Source organism: Phascolarctos cinereus, unplaced genomic scaffold (genome assembly GCF_003287225.1).
Source record: "Phascolarctos cinereus isolate Bilbo 61053 unplaced genomic scaffold, phaCin_HiC Scaffold_7;HRSCAF=346, whole genome shotgun sequence".
Taxonomy (NCBI): Eukaryota; Metazoa; Chordata; class Mammalia; order Diprotodontia; family Phascolarctidae; genus Phascolarctos; species Phascolarctos cinereus.
The window spans coordinates 6,220,075-6,238,598 of NW_027556180.1; the positions used below are offsets into that span (position 1 = coordinate 6,220,075).

An 18,524-nucleotide genomic window follows, 5' to 3' on the forward strand; every position below is an offset into this window, starting at 1 on the left:
CCCTATGCCTAGAACATGTTTGTTGAATTGAATGTCCAGGTGATGTGACATGAGAGACAAGATTTCAAAGAGCTGGTGACAGTAATTTTTATGCTCCAGAACTCCTAACAGGACCTTTGCCCTTTTCTTGTACATATGCAGTTAGGGGTCTGGAAAAGTTAGAGATGGGCTTAAATACAGGGATGTGGAGCTAGGGCCTAGTGGGTTTGGTATAACTCCATGTCTCCAACAGGTATGAGATCCATATGTCTCTAACATGCAAGTGATTCATATTCTCTTAACAGGTATGTGACTCATGTATCCATTGTAAAAGGTCTGATCATAAAGGGAATAAAGGTAAACATGGCTCATGTTAAATGCTCAAGGGTGCAGGAACATCTCTGTTGATCTTTGCCTTCTGAAAATGAAAAGGTGCCCAGACAAATTCTTCTGTGCCAGAAAACCTAGAAAGTGTTTTGCTGCTCAAGTAAAGATCCTGGTTTCCTGGGGTCCCAAATATTTTTAAAAAATATGTATTTTTTTTAAATGGTAGAAATGATGTAACACTTATCAATTAGGGACCAGGCCTTTTAATGGATCCCCGAGAAAAGCAGGGACATATCCTATCCACAGCTACTCATTCCTGATCCCTGGCCTTGAAGCTAACTTTCATTCAGACTCCTAGATCTAGAAGGATTCCCCAATCCCTGGACCTTGTGTTTTCAGCACAGTCCAATTTATATCATGAATCACATCATTCGGACATCATTTGTATTCAGTGTCTGACAGACTACCGCACAAGAAGCTGCTGTCTGTGGGGGAAAATGCTGTTTCACGTAACATTAGGCATCTTATAGAGCAGACAGTAGCTTTCGTTCAATATTTCAAGAGTGGCTTCACACAGGAAAGAGTTATTAATAGATACAAGAATAATTGAGATCCCTCTACCTTTTGCCTACAGACTCAGAGTGAGCCTCCCAGCTAACTCACCTGTATGTTAGGGCCAGGCATTCTTTTTTCCGTATTCTAGAGAAGAAAACAGGTTCAGAGAGGCCAAGTCACTTTCCCAGGATCACTCAGCTAGTGTCATAGGCTGGATTTGAACTCAGGTTTCTCCTGACTCCAGGCTCACAACCCTATTTGTAATACAATTCTACCTCCATCAAATTAACTGCAATTTTTTTTTCTGATTGGTTCCTTTTAGTTCTTGTGACATGCAAATTATGACTGATCTGAGAGTTTTTAAACAGAGAAATGAGCTGGCCAATGGTTTATTGCAAAGGGCAAACCCTTGCCTGCTCACCATACATTTTTATTATTATTATTGCCGATTCTTAGAAGGAATTTAGTGAAGATGAACTACAAATTCAGCATTTACCTCAGATTTAACCCCTTTGATGCCCTCACACTTCCTATTCATAGGAATGAATAAATAATAAAGCTTATATCAGGGAGTTGCTAAAAATCCAGAAGGCTAAGAGGATTCCTTGAGGTTTGAAGGATTCTGTTTTTCAGAGGTTTAGCGCTAGAAAGACCTCTTATTTTATATGTAAAAAGAATTGTGGTCCAGAGAATCTAGTGCATTGCCTGAGGTAGTACTTGGCACAGGTAGGAAGCAGTAGGGCTAGTATTTGAAACTGGGTGGTCTGTCTCCAGGGCCTGTATCCTTCCCACTGCATCTCTACCTTTCTTGCTGTTGTCTCAAGATCACAGCACTGGGCACAACTTTTGAGGATGATGGACTCAAGGTCATGAGAGATGATTCTCAATTGTCAAAGGAAGATTCAATGATTGTCACACTACCATAGTCACCCAAAATAAAAGAGTTGACCATGTGGACAATTTTAGAATGATGTTCAATAGGAATTGAAGGGAGAAGGATTTTTTAAAAATGATTTAGTTAATCATGAATACAATTAGCCAGAATCCATCCTGTGCTCATATACTCGTTAGCTAAAGTTTCACTGTGCCAGCTTCTACAGCTACTATAATCCTGTGTGTGTGCGTGTGCGTGTGCGTGTGCGTGTGCGTGTGCATATGTTGCTGTGTGCACACGGATAGGTCCCCAGTGTTATGCTCATAGTTAACATTATAATGAAACAAATAAACTGTGGCAAAGATGGTTGTCATCGCCTCTCTTTCCCTCATTCCATACTAGTGGTTGGTCCTTAGGACGCTCTAGCAGTAGGGGTTAATGAGATTGCCCCAACAGTTAGTGGCTTCCTAAATTCCTACTCAGAGTAGCTTGCTCCCAGACACATGGTTAAAACATGGCCTGATGACAAGAATAGCCATGCTCCTCTTTCCACAGAGCTTCTCATGTTTCAGAACCTAGAGCTGAAGAAGAGACCTTTTCCCTCAGCCTAGAGATGCCTTCACTTACCTCTGTTTGCCTTTGATGTTGAAGGAGCCAGCTGAGAGTCGGTCCAGGGGAGCCCCAAACACAGGGAAGCTCCTTTTCTTCTTGGTCTCAATCACATCATTTTCCAGGGATACCAGCTCATCAAGGAATAGGAGTTTCTGGGTCAGCTCAGTGGCAGATTTCTCTTCAGTGTTTTCAATGTGGGATTGTGCAGTCTCAGCTATGGAGTTAAGGGCCTGCTGGAGAAGGGATTGTCATTATCATTGTTATTGATGCTTAAACAACTAAAGAGGCCCGGAGAGTCAGTAATCTCCTTATGTCTTGATTGTACTTGCACCATTTAGGGCCATTTACAGATATCCTCATAAAATCAGAATAGGAGCCAAGCAGAAGACAGATACTTCTGGGATTAAAAGTAGGGACCTGGGGACTGTTCACAAGAATGCAGGTAACTAAATATGGACAGGGCTGTAGCCATGTTTCTGAAGAACTGCTCTTCCAACTGGATGGCCTTGGTAGGAAATCAGCTTGGGGTCCACTGACTTTTCTACAAAATTCTTCCCCTAAAAGTGAATCTTTAGTTCTTCTAATAACTCAGTTATTTAGCAAACAGCAGCCACACTTCTTTCACATGCAAATTTCTGTCCCTAGAGGTAGATTGAATCTCATGAAATACATGAAGTAAGGAGGGTCTGGGTGTGAATCCTGGCTCTCCCACTTGCTACCTGCATGATCTTGGTCAAATAATTTCCATTTTTGGAGCCTTGGTTCCTACATCTCTTGATCAAAAGTGTTTTATTACATACATTAAAATTAAAAAAAATAAAAAAAAAGAATGTGTTGGACTAGATACTTCAAGGTTCCTCCAAGCTGAGATCTCTAATGATGGTGTCAAGTAACCACATAGACATGAGTAGACTTTTACTCATTTTAATGTATTTAAATACATTTACTCACTTTACTTAAAGAAATATTTTTAGAAACAAATAGTATAGTGATTGTAGTTGATTGTGGGATTCTCTTTGAAATGAATATTAACAAGGAAATCCTTAGGTTGAGTTCCTTGAATTTACTGATTCTGCTAATGCTAATGTCATTCTCGGAGCCATCCAGACATGGAGCTGTTTCATTTCTCAGGTACTGAGGCCATCCTTCATCCTTTAACCTGCCCAGGTGTTTACAGTCCCTTCCACTCTCCTTTCTCGGGAGGGATCAGATAACCATATAAATATGTTATCTTTTAGAGGTAGGACATTCAAAAACAATCATTCATTCACACCATAGCACTAATTAGTTTTCGCCAGACCAGCAGAGTAAAGTCTAAAAGGAGTGGAAGTCTAGAAGTGGGTTTTTATTTCATTTTATTGTTTTTCACGTGAGGCAGGACAAAGGATCCTGCTGGGATAGACTGGCAGCAGAGAGCCCCAGTTACCTGCTACCTTTGTCTGATACCCCCAAGGCAGAACACAGTAGAAATATCCAGCATGCTTTGTGAAAGTCAGCAAATTTTTTCTTGCTTGAAACCAAGTTGAAGAAAATGTGAAAGAATGTGAATTACTAATAAGAAGTCAAATACTCTGGAAGTGGCAAAAAATCTTTCTCTTTTAATAACTCCCCGGCAGTATATCTAAGAGCCCAGGACTGAATGCAATGGAGCATTTTATCCTTAAAAAGACACAAAGCACTGCTATGATAAGAAACAGGTCCTTTTGGTGACCCCATCTACTGTAACATGACTCCTGAATGTGAACAAAGAGGCCAACAGACCCTGAAAGCAAAGAAGGAATAGAATCAAAATCGATCCGTATGGATGAGGTGGTCCATGGCTTTAACTTTTTACTTTGGCCAAGGCAGACACAGACCCATCCAGCCTCGGTTCTCCTCTCCACCCTCACTCAGCTGTCAAGGTCACAGAAAAGGACATACTGGAGTTGGTTGATCTGTAGCCAAATTTGGTGTTTATCAAAAGGGATTTTCTCTAGTGGTTTATGTATCAGATTCAATTCAGTTAAACAAATATTTATTAAGTGCCTACTATGTGTAAGACGTGCCCAGTGCTGGAGAAATGATGATGGAAAACTCAGACTTGATCCTTAGGGATTTCCATCCTTCTGGCATAACTCAGATATGAGCACTGGTAGCTACAAGCAAGTTAGCACGTGTAAGTTTCTTTGTCTTTCTATCCTTCTGTGACCTTCAACTGACCAAATTGTAATGAGATTATAAACCGAATTGGTACCCATTTGAGTCTGTCACTTTCCATTTCATAATAGGGGGGAAAAAAAGAGGGAAAGTGGCCAAAAAAGTGCAAGAATTTGCTTGAATTTTTGTTACCAGACATGTATTCTGCTGGTGAGCTAGGGACTGAGTTCAGATCTGGCCTCAAATTCCCTTCAAGAAAGGCACATATAGGGCACTCCAAGATCATTTCTGTTACCTCTGGTGCTGCCTTGACCCCAGGCCCTTTGCCATTGCTCCATTGCATCAGGAAAATGGCCAGGATCAAATGAGTGGCCACAAATCTCCGGGCCAGCATCTGGAAAAGAGAACACAGAGAACCAATAACCTGTGGAAGTGGGGCATAAAAATCATGTAAAACATGGCAAAACCAAGGGTGGTGGAAAGGCACTCAAGACATCCCATTCCATTCCCTTCCATTCCATTTCATATGTGTCTCTGGGTGCAGGGACAATACAGAGGGAACATTTCTATGATTTCACAGGTCTTCACCTGCTGTGCAAAGGCAGATGTGAAAGAATGAACCATCACACTTGGGGAAGGAACATTCCCATTGGCTCTTCTATTCCCCGTAGGATAAAATGCAAGGGTGAATGTCTTGGGAAGGTGTGCCAGCACCCCCAACCCCAGCACTAATCAGCCTTAGTGCTACAATTTTAGTCATGTAACTCTGAAGCCTTGTGATATTGGTAAGAATAGCCAGGGAGGACACTCCCATGGCATAAAGTTCAGCAATTCCAAGTCATATTTGTTCCATGATGATGCATCTAAGCAGGCCCTTCGTGAGGTAAAAACAGTTATAACAAATTCCAAACCAATATTTCTTGTTATAATCTAAAGAGAGAGGACTTCCTTTGGGGTTAGAAGACCTGGATTCAGATCTCACATTTAACACTTCCTGCTTGGTTGACCTTGTGCAAATCCTCCCCAGGACTCAATTTCCTTATGTATAAAATGATTTGGCTAGTCTCCTTGGCCTCTGAGTTTCCTCCCTGCTCCAGGTTTATGATCCTAAGACCAATCATCCTATGATTTTATTAAGCTTGTCATTTTCCATTTCTATCAGGGAATACAATAAAAAAAGAATATTTTCTCTCCTTTGGCCTTTCGTTAACATCATCTTTCCTAGGTGGCGAATATTTCTTAAGTATCTTAGTAGTCATCTGCTGGAGGTAGATCAACACAGAGTTCCAGAGGTTACTCTGATTTTCCATAGGCTTAGGAAAAAATGTCCTGTTGAAAACAACACAAGACAACAACAACAACAACAATGACAACAATAACAACACATCAGTCCTCTCCACAAATAGAGAAAGGAGGCAGAAAAAAGGGATTGTTGTAGTTATCTGGTCAAAATGCCAGACAAAATCTGGGCAAGGCATTCATGTAGAGAACCAGTCTAGGAAGCCTAATTCACCCATACATATCTTGCCATTCTTCTTCACTGATTTTCTTCACCATAAAGAAATATAACACTGACATAGCTAGCTTTTCTGATGTTTGCCTCCTTGTTTTTTCTCCATTTATCAACTCTTTCTGCAGCATGGCAGAGCAGGAGGGAGTGTGTCAAAGTGAGTAGGGTATTGGATGTGAAGTCAAGGTCCAAATGCCACCCTTGACACATCCAAGCTAACCCCTGACTTGTACAAGCCATGTGACCAAAGGGAAATCTCTTTTCTTACATTAAAAAGTGCCAAACTTTGAAAATTTTCCAGTCTTTCCGTGAGTGGCTTATAATATGCCTGCTATGTCTTCCTTGTTCCTCAGCTCCCTCCCTGCCCATGGAAGCCAGTGCTTGCACAGGACTGTACACGTTTGTTGTCCTGATGTCCACCTCCATCACATCAATGTTGATGTCTGCACCCGTGTGATGATGAAAAGTTACAGTGTCACACCTTGGCAATAACCACATCCTGATTGCTTGGGGATGTGGGTATAAAAAGAAATGGTCCATTTGAAAACATGTACAGCTGTGGTCTAATAACATGCTGGTGGCTTTTAATCTAAAAGTTCCAGCCACCTAAATTTAGTACTGGGGAGTCTAATACAAATAAACACCCTGGCACCTGCCACACAAGACACATTTTGATGAACCTATGAAACCTGAAGCCGGCAACATGAGAAACACAGGAAATGACAGGGAGAGAGCAAGGAGGCTCTCCCAGTTTAGCCCTTCTTCAGGGTTGGGTCCATGCTGGGGCCAAAATAACTAATGACTTCAAAATCTACTTATGATCAAGCATAGTGCTTGGCACAGAGTTTCCACATGGCAAATATTTACTGATTGATGGCTTCATTGATTATAACATAAGCACTGAATAGCCTTGTGAGTTAGTCGATACAATTATTTTTAAAATATCTGGAGAAGTGAAATCTCTCCCCTTCACTATGGTAAGCGACCAAAAGAAGAATCAGAGAATCTCTGAGTTGGAAGGGAAGTACATCCCATGTGTTCATTATGAAAGTATAATGAACAAGTTATTAACAAATATGTCATCCAGAATCTGACTTGAGATCTTGAGGGAAGGGATATCACCTCATAAGAGATTTGCTTTGTGACTTTCATTTGCTGTTGCTCTCTTCACATCTCTTTATATAGAAGATGAATCCTATACTATGTGTTGCCAATTCGTAGTTACTTGGGCACCCTGTATATAGAAAGCCCTGTAACAACTGAACAATATGGTGCCTAAATTGAACTGAAACAATGAAAAAAATAATGATTTCATATGATAGGTGACTAATTTTATGGGGGAAAATGAATGCTACTTATTTCAACTAAAGCAGACTCTTTAAACGGTACATGTCAGTATGCCCCAGCTGAACCCTTTTCTTCCACCTATCTCTGTTAAAAACATATATTGACCAATAGATTCAACACTGGACTGAAGGACAACTACACTCTAGTCTTTTTCTTTGACTTCTAATATAATCATAGTCAAGTCACAAAACCCAGAAAACTTAAAAATGGAACTTCTCACAGGATGGTGAAAAGATGAACGAAATTGTTTCTGTGGGAGTAAGAACATTTAATTCACATGGCTATTTTAAGCAATGTTTGTAACATGCTTTAAGACTCTCTGGCAGTAAAATGCCATAAAATTTAAAAATACATGGGATTTGCCCAAATATAGGCTACCTTTAAATACTGACCACACCCCTAAATGAGATACCTATGCAAGGAGATATATATATATATATATATATATATATATATATATATATATATATATATATATATATATAATAATATATATATATATATAATATAATATATATATAATATATATAATATATATATATATATGGATATATACACTACAAAAAATAACACTAATTATAAGCCACATCCAGAGTTTACACAAACCAGATCTGGGGGAGAAAATAGCGTCTTTATTCAAGCTAATATAATATTTTCTTTTCTCTTACAGACTTTGGACTCCATCTGCAGAATGGAATATTTCTGATTTCACTGTTAGGACTATTATTGATCCCTTCATCTTCTCCTGATTCTTGGGCTACAGTAACAGCCTTCCTATTCAGCCTCCCTGCTTGAAATTTCTATTTTCTCCAAGGCATGTGCCACATAGTTACCAAAGTTATCTTCCGAAGGCAGAGGGCTGAACATATCAGTCCTTCCTCAAAAACCTTCAGCAGCTCCCCCTGTGTCTAAGAGACAATGTATCCTTCAAACAAGACATTTAAAACTCTAACCGATCTAATTCTCACCCACATTTCTGAGTATTTTTTCTATTATTCCCTTTATGGAAGCTTTTCGATGTCAAATTGAACTCCAAGCTGTTACCTGACATTTCAGTCCCACCTCTATGTCTTTGCCCAGTTGATTGATCCTTCATGGCCTAATGTGTCTTCTTAGCTTCTTTTACACCATAGCTGAGGTGCCATTACTTATTGAAGTCATTTCTGATTCCCTGTACCAGTAAATAACCCCTTCTCTCTTCCATTTGTATTTAATTTGTATTTACCGAAATGTACACGTGTTTTCTCCACCAGTAGAATGTTGGATCCTTGAGAAGACACCTTCTTCCACTTTAGTGTCTCTTCCCTCAGGGCTAAGTATAGTATCTTGTCAACGGTGGTCAAGAAATAAAGCGTTCTTAATCAAATTTGAAAAATATACCTTCCTATATTTTATCATGTTTAAATTTTTCACAAAAATTTAACCGTCAGAGGAATTTAAAATAGAGATTATTCTGAGTAGAAAAGTAGACCTGACTGACCACAACCACCACTGCTCCCACTACTACTAGTATTGCTACTGCTACTATGACACTTACTAGTACAACCCCTGGCCATAGACTGGTTTATATTGTAGGTGGAATTTGAAAGGGAACTCACCATAGGGGCAGAATCTCCCCAATCTCTGGTTTTATTTATAAGACCATATTGCTCATAACAGTCTATACTAAAGCAATCTCAAGACAGGGGAATATGATAAGGTATTAGTTAAACAGGTTGTCTGAAACTTACCTCCAACTAAGACAGTGTTTTCAAATAAGTATTTGATTGAATAGGAATGATCTAATGCTAATAGGAATAAGGTCCTGATCACATCTGTAGCAATGGATTTGGAGGTAGCATTGCTAACATGAGGTTAGTCAGTGCCAGCATCTTAAGGGAAACTTGTAGGACAAGTCCAGCTGTGGCATCTGTCTCCTCTTTTGGGGGCCCTTACTCTATCCAGATAGCCAATTATGCTCAATCTCTCACAATCATATATGGGGAACAATGTATTATTCCTCTTTTTTGACAAAGTAGATAACCAGCAGATCTGGGAAATACTCGGAAAGAATTTACTTATATTTTAATGAGGCCTTTCATAAAATATCATACACTATTCTACAGGGAAGGAGAAGTAATAATATAATTCCAAAGATTTAGAATTAGTTAAATGGCAGAAACAAAAAAAACAGTGGTAAAAGTTTAATGGAAACTTGGTTGGAAGTCTCTCAGGAAATGCCCCAGGGATCTTTATTTGGTTCTTTGCTGTTTAATAATTTTATTAATAACTTGGATAAAGGGACATGTAACATGCACATCAAATATGCAGATGACCAAAAAACCGAGAGAGATGGAAGACTGAAAACTGAAGACAAGGTCAGGATCCAAAAGGTCTTGACTAGCTTGAATATCGGGCTGGATCTAATGAGATGAATTGTCAAAACATTAAATGTAAATGTTCAATGTGGGCTCAAAAAATCAGTATCATAAGAATAGGAAGGAGGAGACCGAGCTAGGCAGGAGTTTGAAAAATAAAGGGATAGGGATGGGAAGTAGATCTAGGGGAATGTAAGCTTAGTGTGAATAGTGAACATGATCTAGAAGTGAAAAAAAGCTAATGTGATCTTGGGCTCAATGAAGAGCAGAAGAACTTCCAATAATAAGCAGAATCCAACATTGTATTGGTAGACAAAACATGTATACATTTCAATAAATACAGAGTCATTCTGGGCTCTGCCTTGGACCTGCCATATCTGGAATATATATATACATATATATATATATATATACATACATACATATATATATATATACATATTTTTTTTTTTCAGTTGTGGATGCTATTCTCCCTCTAGGAAGAAACAGCAACACAGTACAAGAATTGTCATGATGTGTCAAATGGGATGAACATTCACAGTGGGCCATACTCACTTCCCATTATAGTTTAATTAAAGGTATATCCCCCCTCACCTTGAGTTTTTCAAACTAATGTTCCATTCTGAGTAGTTCAGAGAAAACTCCTCACTTTAGATTCAGACACATTTCTGCTCCAGCTCAAAATGTGTCAGTGGTGAAATGAATATCTCATCTACCGCCTAAGATTCTAAGCCTCTCAAAAGAAATATTTTTAGAGGGTATTTTACTTCTTAACCCATGGAAAAATCAATACCCATATCTTTTACCTGGAATTTCCACAGACCACAGAGCTGATTTCTACCATAATCTGCAACAGAACCAGGTTTTGGACACAAACACTATTCATAGATACCCAGGGATGGAAAACCATGGGACACAGGATTTTGCATACCTACTTGGTTCTCAACCACCCTAATTTAATGAATGAATGTATATCTAAAACCAATATCATTTCATTCAAGAAGTAGCTAGATGATATTTCCAAATGCCTGAAGAATTTCCTGTTTTTCTGTTGATGAAGCTCCCAGATAACAATTGTTGTTTTCTCAACCTCAAGCCATCACAGTTTTATGTTTTGGGGAAGAAAATCATCCCATATAAATAAATCAAATAGAATGCTATGGTCATTGTTTGTGTGAGAGCGAGCCAACTGAGGACAGCTACCACATTGTGAGCTGCTTTTAAACTCTTTGGCTCCACCACCTCCTTCCTTCAAGCTTGTTTATGAATGCACAGAATAATCCTATAGCCCTAATGGACTAATGATGATGGGGTGAATGCATCAAAAAGCAAGGGCTGAGGCCTAAAAGGCCGATGAGTTTGCCATCCAATTCTCCAGAATAGCAATATATCTGTGATTTCGGCCAGGTGGGTAGACATTCTCCCTCTCATTTCAGATTGCAGTCCATCCTTGTCTATCTGTCCTGTGCAAATCTTGCCCATGTCCTCCTGTAGTTTTAATACAGGAGCATCACCTAAAGTGCTTGTGGTTCTTTGTTATACAGTCTTGATATCCTAATGATAACAATGGTGCACGTAGGCTATCTCTTACTATTTGTCAGTTATACTACATGACCGATTCATCTTTTAAATTGGGAGAGGTCATGTCAATAGACACTGCTGCAAAATGAACAAGGAGTCTGAGGACCTGAGTTCAAATCTCATCTCAGACACTTTTTACATGTGTAATCTTGGGCAAATCACTCTATCTTCTCAGTCTCAGTTTCCTTACCTGTAAAATAAGGCAGTTGGAATAGATAACTTCTGAGGTCGTTTTCCATATGTAGGTCTGTGATCATTTGTAAAATAAGAAGGTTAAATTAGTGGTCTTCTGAGAGCACTTCCAGCTCTAGCTCTCTGATCCCATGAACTCCAGTGCCATTGGGGATTTATCTAGAATAAAGCGCTGAAGGGGGACAGAGAACATGGAAGGAGGGGGGAAGGAGAAAATGCCTGGCATTGAGGCAGTGGGGGCCAGTAGACAATATTACTATCCCCGCTGCTTACAATGGTGAATGAGGAAAGTGGAAAGTGTTGTGCTTAGATTCTAATCTCAGTATCTGTAGGAACTGCAAAATAAATATTCTATGAAAATGGGTATTCTAACTCAAGCCATTTCTTTATAGGAGACTAAAATATGGTACAGTTTGGGAAACTGAATGTTCTCATTGATTAAATTAAAAGTCCTGGGCCACATCTCTGGCTAATGTCTCATGCTTTGGAGCTAAAAGGCTCTAAGACATTTCATCATTGAAAAAGGACTCTATTTGAAGCCATATGTCCTCTCTCTGTGTGAATAGTCATTAGGAAGGTGGTGTTTCATAGGTTTGGGCTTTCTTAACTTGCTCTTTTTAAGATAGGATTTACTCATGCATTAAAAAAGGTTCCTTTCCTGTACCAAATTGAAATAATCAAAAATACATAATTTCACCTTTGTTACGCCATTTATTCTATTTGTAGCATTTCTCCTCTCTTTTTCAGAAACCGTATTAAGTAGACAACTTGGGAAACCATTACCATGACTACTTATCTGTTAACTGTGTAACTATTTTGGTCTCTTGGCATTTTCTTCTTCATCACTGTCAATCAACATCCAGGAAAAGGGAGTTGGTAGTAACCAACCTTTGGTATTTAAAGTGAATCACACTAGAATGAAGGTAAAACCCAAAAGGACAGAACCAGAAACACAGAAGTCACCAATGTAGCCCAGAATTTTCCTTACTATGGCTTGGTCTTGATATCTAAAGGTACTTGGTGGTTTCCAGAAGTACCAAGGGGTCCTCCTTTGAGGTCCATCATAATTTTAATAGCATCTCATGGCACAGAGCCTGATGCTGGTGGCATGGCATGATTTTAGCTTGCTTTGATGAGAACACTTTCGTATTTGATGGTCATGCCCATTAGGGCAGCAAAAAGAAACTGCAATGCAGTTTCTACATGAGCTTCTTCTTTGGTGAGCTGGGTATACACTGACACAATGACAAATCTGGTGGAGCTTATCTATAGAAAATATTCCTAAAGAGAAGGTGAGATTCCCATTGGTGCAATAATTAGAAACATCCAGATAATGTGCTATGGTGTTAAAAAAAAAAAGACCACATGTTTTCCCTACCTTATCCTGTTGACAAAAGAGGAATGTCCTTGATTATGTGTGGATTGGATTAAACCAGGAAATATGGTTTGTACCATAGAGCTCTGAAAAATATACATAGAAGACTAGGAAAACTAGTGACGAAAAAATATACCAGCAAACATGTCTCAGATATCCAAAGGTAAATTCAAAACAATTGATTCAGAATAAGTACAAACTGTGCAGCTTGGGGGCTTGTATTGGAATTAGGAAGAGTTGGCTTTAAGTTCAGCCTCTGACATGGACCAGCTGTTCAGTTACAGGCAAGGCAGGCTACTCCCAGTACTTCATGTGAGTTACAAATTAGTAGTTGATCTGAATCAGTGGCAAAAGTTCACACACAAGGAATTGCCTTCACCATCAAAATAACAGGTTCCATTGCATGTGTGCACAGACACATGCAACCACACACATGTACATGCTCACACATGCCATACAGACATACACACCTTTTAACCTGTAATAGCTTAACACTGTATGTACAAAGACATTTGGAAAAGCCTGAATAAAATCAAATGCTTTGTCTGAGGAATTTGGTGGAGGAACCAAGCCTAGATCTCAGTTCTCTAACTTGGGTTTGCTGAACTCTGATGTATTCTCAGTTCATAATCATGGTGAGAAGTAATGAAAAGAGGGGAGATTTAAGGCAGTGTGAAGGTTGAACTCTATTTGCGATACCTGCTTTTTAATCACTTTTCAGTCCAGGTGCGTCTGAAGGGCTGAAGATAAAGAAAATGCCAAAGCAAATAACTGTGATTCTATGAAATGCTATTGGACAGCTTCTGGGGTGTGTTCTCCTGATCAACCATTCCCTGCTCCCTATGCTGTGATGGGGGGGAGGGCAGCATCACTTCCCAGGGCCTTCAGTGAGCAAAGTCTCCCTGAGCAGGGTTGCTTCATCTCTTTAAACATTCTTGTTTGGGTTATACTTTTCTTGGGTGGGAGGGAGGAAGGAAAATACATAGTTTTGCTTAAAAAGCATTTTCTTGTGGCTGAAAAGGGGGACAAATTGCTTGAGTTACTGAATGAGGTTGCCACAGAATGCAGACTGCCCTTCTAGGTTCTGCTATGCTGCCTGGCATATTCAGAGCAAGTTAACTGAGAAAGTGTGCAAGAAAACCCACACTGAATGGAGAGCAAGATTAATCCAGCTACCATCAGATCATCTCCACCCAGAAAAACTGGCTTGGCTGATCATGAAGAGTTAATTGTATATGTAGCAGAAGAGGGCAGAATAAATGATGGGGCTAAAATCACACTGGTATGCATTGTGGAGAGCAAACATTTGATTACATTACCATCTATTGCCAGCAAACTCTCAGCTTCTCAATCACTTCTACATTGGCCATCTCATTGTGCCAGCTGTTCAAAATATCTCTAATTACTTCAATGTGTTTTTTTCAAAATTTTAAACAAAAGTTTAATTCTCTTCCCTTACCTCTGAAGTTATGAATCCCCCATGCTCAGTGGTTCCTGGTCCCAGATTTGGAGCTATGGCAGATGGACAGAAGACAACACCAAGCACAAAAAAGACAGGCTAGGAAAGGTTTTGTCCTAGAAGGATTTCGGATGGTGATGGTCTGAGTTTGGAGGACTGCTCTCATTAATTATAGATCAGAATGCTGAGGCAGTGAAAAGTTTAACCCTCCTGGAGGCTTAAGTCAGAATAGTCCTGGGAAATTGCCAACCCCTCAGATATTTAGAAAACAACCCAAAACACAAAGGAAGAAGAAATGAAAAAAAAACGGTCCTTGAATCCATCATCTAACAATCTCCCTAGGATACTAATTAACATCTAAAAGCAAGATGAGCTTTATTCTAGCCTATGATGCTGTCAATCTCCTGTGCATTCTCATCAGACATGTTTACTTATGTATGTGGTCTCAACTTGTAATTTCACTGGTGCAGGGAACTCAAGAAGTGGAAACTCCTTCTACTAATGCAGTTTGAACAACTTTCTGCAATTAAAGTCTTAAAAAGTTACCAGGGGAATTGAAAGGTTATGTGACTCACCCATAGTCTATAGCAATTTCAGAAGCAGGATTTGAGCCCAGGTCCTCCTGACTCCAAGCCTAGCCTGGTATCTGCTCTGTTGCTGCCTTTTTCATAATGTTACTTCAATTCTTTCCCATCACAGAAATTCCAAGTTGAATGAGGGCCTTCAGTGAGCACCCCCTGCCCACTTTATAGATCCAAAATGAAGCATCATGGATCATTTGCCTAATGTCATGAAAAAAATCCATTTGCAAAGTTAGGATCAGGAGTGGCTCTCCTGACCAAGCCCCATGTCTCAAAGTCTGTTAACAATGTTTCCTCAAACAAGCCTTCAAAACACAGTGGATCAGCTGATGAACCTGGGTCCCAGGCACCATCATTTATTAATGTATTTTACTTCTCTACCAGAGCTTGGATATAGAAAATTAGAAGTATCTGCAATAATGCAAATATAAATGTGAATAGATTTAGATGGATGTGCCCACACATGTGCATACACATAGATTTACATCCTTGCATGTCAACAGCATACATGAACATACATCCGCACATATGTATTTTATGTACATATGTAAGCATACATACACACTTATGCATGCTTAGAAAACGAGAGAACAAATGAATGTGCTAAGGTGCAGTACTGTCTTTACAGAAAGGATAAAAGTATCTATGACATTTGAAAAATGTACATCAGAAGACCTAGAACAAAGTAAAAGGGTGTGAGAAGGCTGCTGGAAGAGAGGAGCTCAGGTGGCCATCCGTATAAATAAAAGTCACTTGGATGACCATCTGGCCACAGCAGTCTTCTTTAGCAAGCCTAGCAGGGTCCTGAAGAATAGTTTTGAAAAGAAGATAATAGCCTTTTAGGGACTGTCAGGTGTTGTACCATCAGCTCTAAAGGAATGAAGAAAACCTTATCACCTGTGAAAGATTTTTTTTTTTGGGGGGAGTGGTTGGGTTTTTAATTCTGGGTAGCATAAATATCACTAAAACCGAAGTCAGTATCATTCTTTGTCCCAGCAATAATCAATAATGTTTCTAGTATTGGCAACATGTTGATATAGATATAGATATAGATATAGATATAGATATAGATATAGATATAGATATAGATATAGATATAGATATAGATATAGATATAGATATAGATATAGATATAGATATAGATAGATAGATAGATAGATATAGATATAGATATATAGATATATAGATATAGATATAGATATAGATATAGATACAGATATAGATATAGATATAGATATAGATATATAGATATATCTGTGTCTGTCTGTGTGTGCGTGTCTGTGTGTGTAAACCCAAAAAACAAAACAGAAAATTTGTTTAAATTTTTATACTTACTTCTAAAGGAAACTAAAATGCGATTTAAAGTGCTAGTAAAACTAATCCCTTAGTAGCAAAGAACAAAGCCTAAAGCTTAGATCTCAAACTTTCATACATATACATATATATGAAAGCTTTATTATTATATATTATGTTATATATCATTATATGTTGTATGTATAATACTATATATAGTATTAGTTTCAAATTTCATAGTGCATTTCTAAAGTTTAACACAGCCAAATTATTTTTTAATTCATTAATGTTTCATTTAATTAAGTCACATTTCTTATCTGTGGATTAGGTGAACAAAACATAAAGGGACAACTACTTTGCAACAAGTTTTTCAAACTAATAAATTCAAGCATTTTTTATTTTCAAGGATTATAAACATCAAACAACACACTAAATATATTTTTACAACAATAGCAATAAGCAATTTGAACCAGGAACTTAAATAGTTTTTAATCTTTCTTTTGGTAATAGAGGAAAAGTACTGAGGTTTTTGTGAAATCTGTGAAAAGTCAAAATTCATCCAATTAGTTTGTGCCCTAAATATACACTACAGAAACAGCCTTTCAAATTCCAGCTCATTGCATATATAGTGGAAATATAGTTTTCATGGTCTGCTAGAAGTAGGGTTATTTTAAATTTAGCAAAAGTGACAAATAAATGAAACATGAAAGAATCTGTGAAAATAGCAGATTAGGGCTTTTCTTAAAGGATTTCTCCATGTCATTATTTTGCTTACCTTGTTCAAAATTCAAGAGATCCAAAGCTGAAAGAGACGTTGCTATGCTTTTTCTCCCTAACTTTGCCCTGATGCTGAGCTTTTTTCAGAGTTTTTATAGTTTCAGCCTTACACTCCTTACTCCAATCCCTGCCTTTGCTTTCTCTTACATCATTTCTACAGATTTTCCACTGATCCTTTAACTAAGCCTCTCTCTCTCTCTCTCTCTCTCTCTCTCTCTCTCTCTCTCTCTCTCTCTCTTTCTCTGTCTCTCTCTCTCTCTGTGTCTCTCTCTGTGTCTCTCTCTGTCTCTCTCTGTCTCTCTCTCTCTCTCTCTCTCTCTCTCTCTCTCTCTCTCTCTCTCTCTCTCTCTCTCTCTCCTTCAACCCCCTTTCTTTCTTTCACTCTCTCTGTCTCTCTCCCTTCCCTGGCCACAGATTGTTGAATCTCTTGCTTTGATCAAGGTGACTGGGCACAATTAAAGCTTTGGCTGTTGATGAAGGAAGGAGTATGACAGGGAAGGGACCAAGCATCATATTTAGCCTCAGACTCATCACCTCTTCTTGAGGTTTTAACCAGGCTCTGATTATTACAAATCACACTAGAGAAACTTAATATCTCATGACATGTTTAAACCAGAAATCACTGGGGTTTTTGGAATTACAATTTGGGGATGAAACATGTGCTTTAAGACTCATAATCAGACTCCCACCACCACCATGGCTTTATTATTATTTTTCTAGCTGCTCTAAATTAAAATGATTATCTCTGGAAATGGTAAGTGTTTTTGCCATCTGTTGTGGCTACTTTGCTGTGTCAGTGAAGTCTGTAGTTCTCCAGACCTCCTATTGCTAAAATGGGAAGACTGACATTATCAAATCTATAAATACGGAACTATAAAATCCATGCTATAAATGCAGAGGGCCTAAGTGCTCCCTTAGGGCTCTTATTTGGGGGGGGGTGATAGGATCATGGATTTGGAGCTGGAAGAAAACACATAGATAAGCCATTCCAACCTTTTCATTTTATATATGAAAAAAAAGAGGTTAAGTGATTTACCCAAAGTCACTGGGGAATGGAATTTCAGAGACAGGATTTCAACTTTTAATCTCGGACTCCATCACTGATACTCTTGCCATTGTCCAGTAGCTCCATCAAGTGATTTTTCAAGTTCATATCAACAAAAAATATGCCACAGAATTTCCTCAGTGGAGGCAATGCCCAGTGGAGAAATTCCCTTTGCTGAGGCAGTCTAGCAATTGGTGTGTCACTTGCAGTGTTAGAAAATTGTCTGGTGGCACTAAGTAGTTAAAGGATTGTCTTATGATAATGCATCTAGTACATGCCAGAAGCAGGACTTAAACCCAGGTCTTCCTTACTTCTACAGCAGCCATCTAGCCACTGTGGCATATTGTAACAAAATATAACAAAAAACCAATAATGTATTTGTGCATGTATATATGTGTGCACATGTCAAAAGTGTACACACACATCTAGCCATACTTACCTATGTATACATACATGCCTTATATGTGTACATGCATGAATACATACATACATGCACATATGTATATACAAATGTATATATTTAT

At 38.6% G+C, this 18,524-nt stretch overlaps 1 protein-coding gene and 1 long non-coding RNA gene across 3 annotated transcripts in view; one reads left to right on the top strand and one right to left on the bottom strand.

Annotated features, from left to right (window-relative positions):
- The window catches only part of LOC110193147 (uncharacterized), a 61,024-nt gene extending 50,955 nt beyond the window's left edge, over positions 1-10,069 (top strand). Inside the window, exon 2 of the long non-coding RNA XR_002320378.2 lies at positions 8,011-10,069. This is a non-coding gene — a long non-coding RNA (uncharacterized LOC110193147). The remainder of the gene's footprint in view (positions 1-8,010) is intronic.
- OSTN (osteocrin) overlaps positions 1-17,032 on the bottom strand; it is a 31,221-nt gene extending 14,189 nt beyond the window's left edge. Inside the window, exons 1-3 of one of the 2 annotated variants that reach the window (XM_020964772.2) lie at positions 16,954-17,032; positions 4,779-4,877; positions 2,363-2,577 (exon numbers count right to left, since the gene is read on the bottom strand). In XM_020964772.2, the coding sequence (XP_020820431.1) occupies positions 2,363-2,577; positions 4,779-4,877 (314 nt within the window). In that variant the 5' untranslated portion in view covers positions 16,954-17,032. Of the gene's footprint in view, positions 1-2,362; positions 2,581-4,778; positions 4,878-16,953 lie in introns of both variants that reach the window. The other variant, XM_020964771.2, reaches the window with a different exon arrangement.
- Between the last annotated feature and the right edge of the window lie 1,492 nt (positions 17,033-18,524).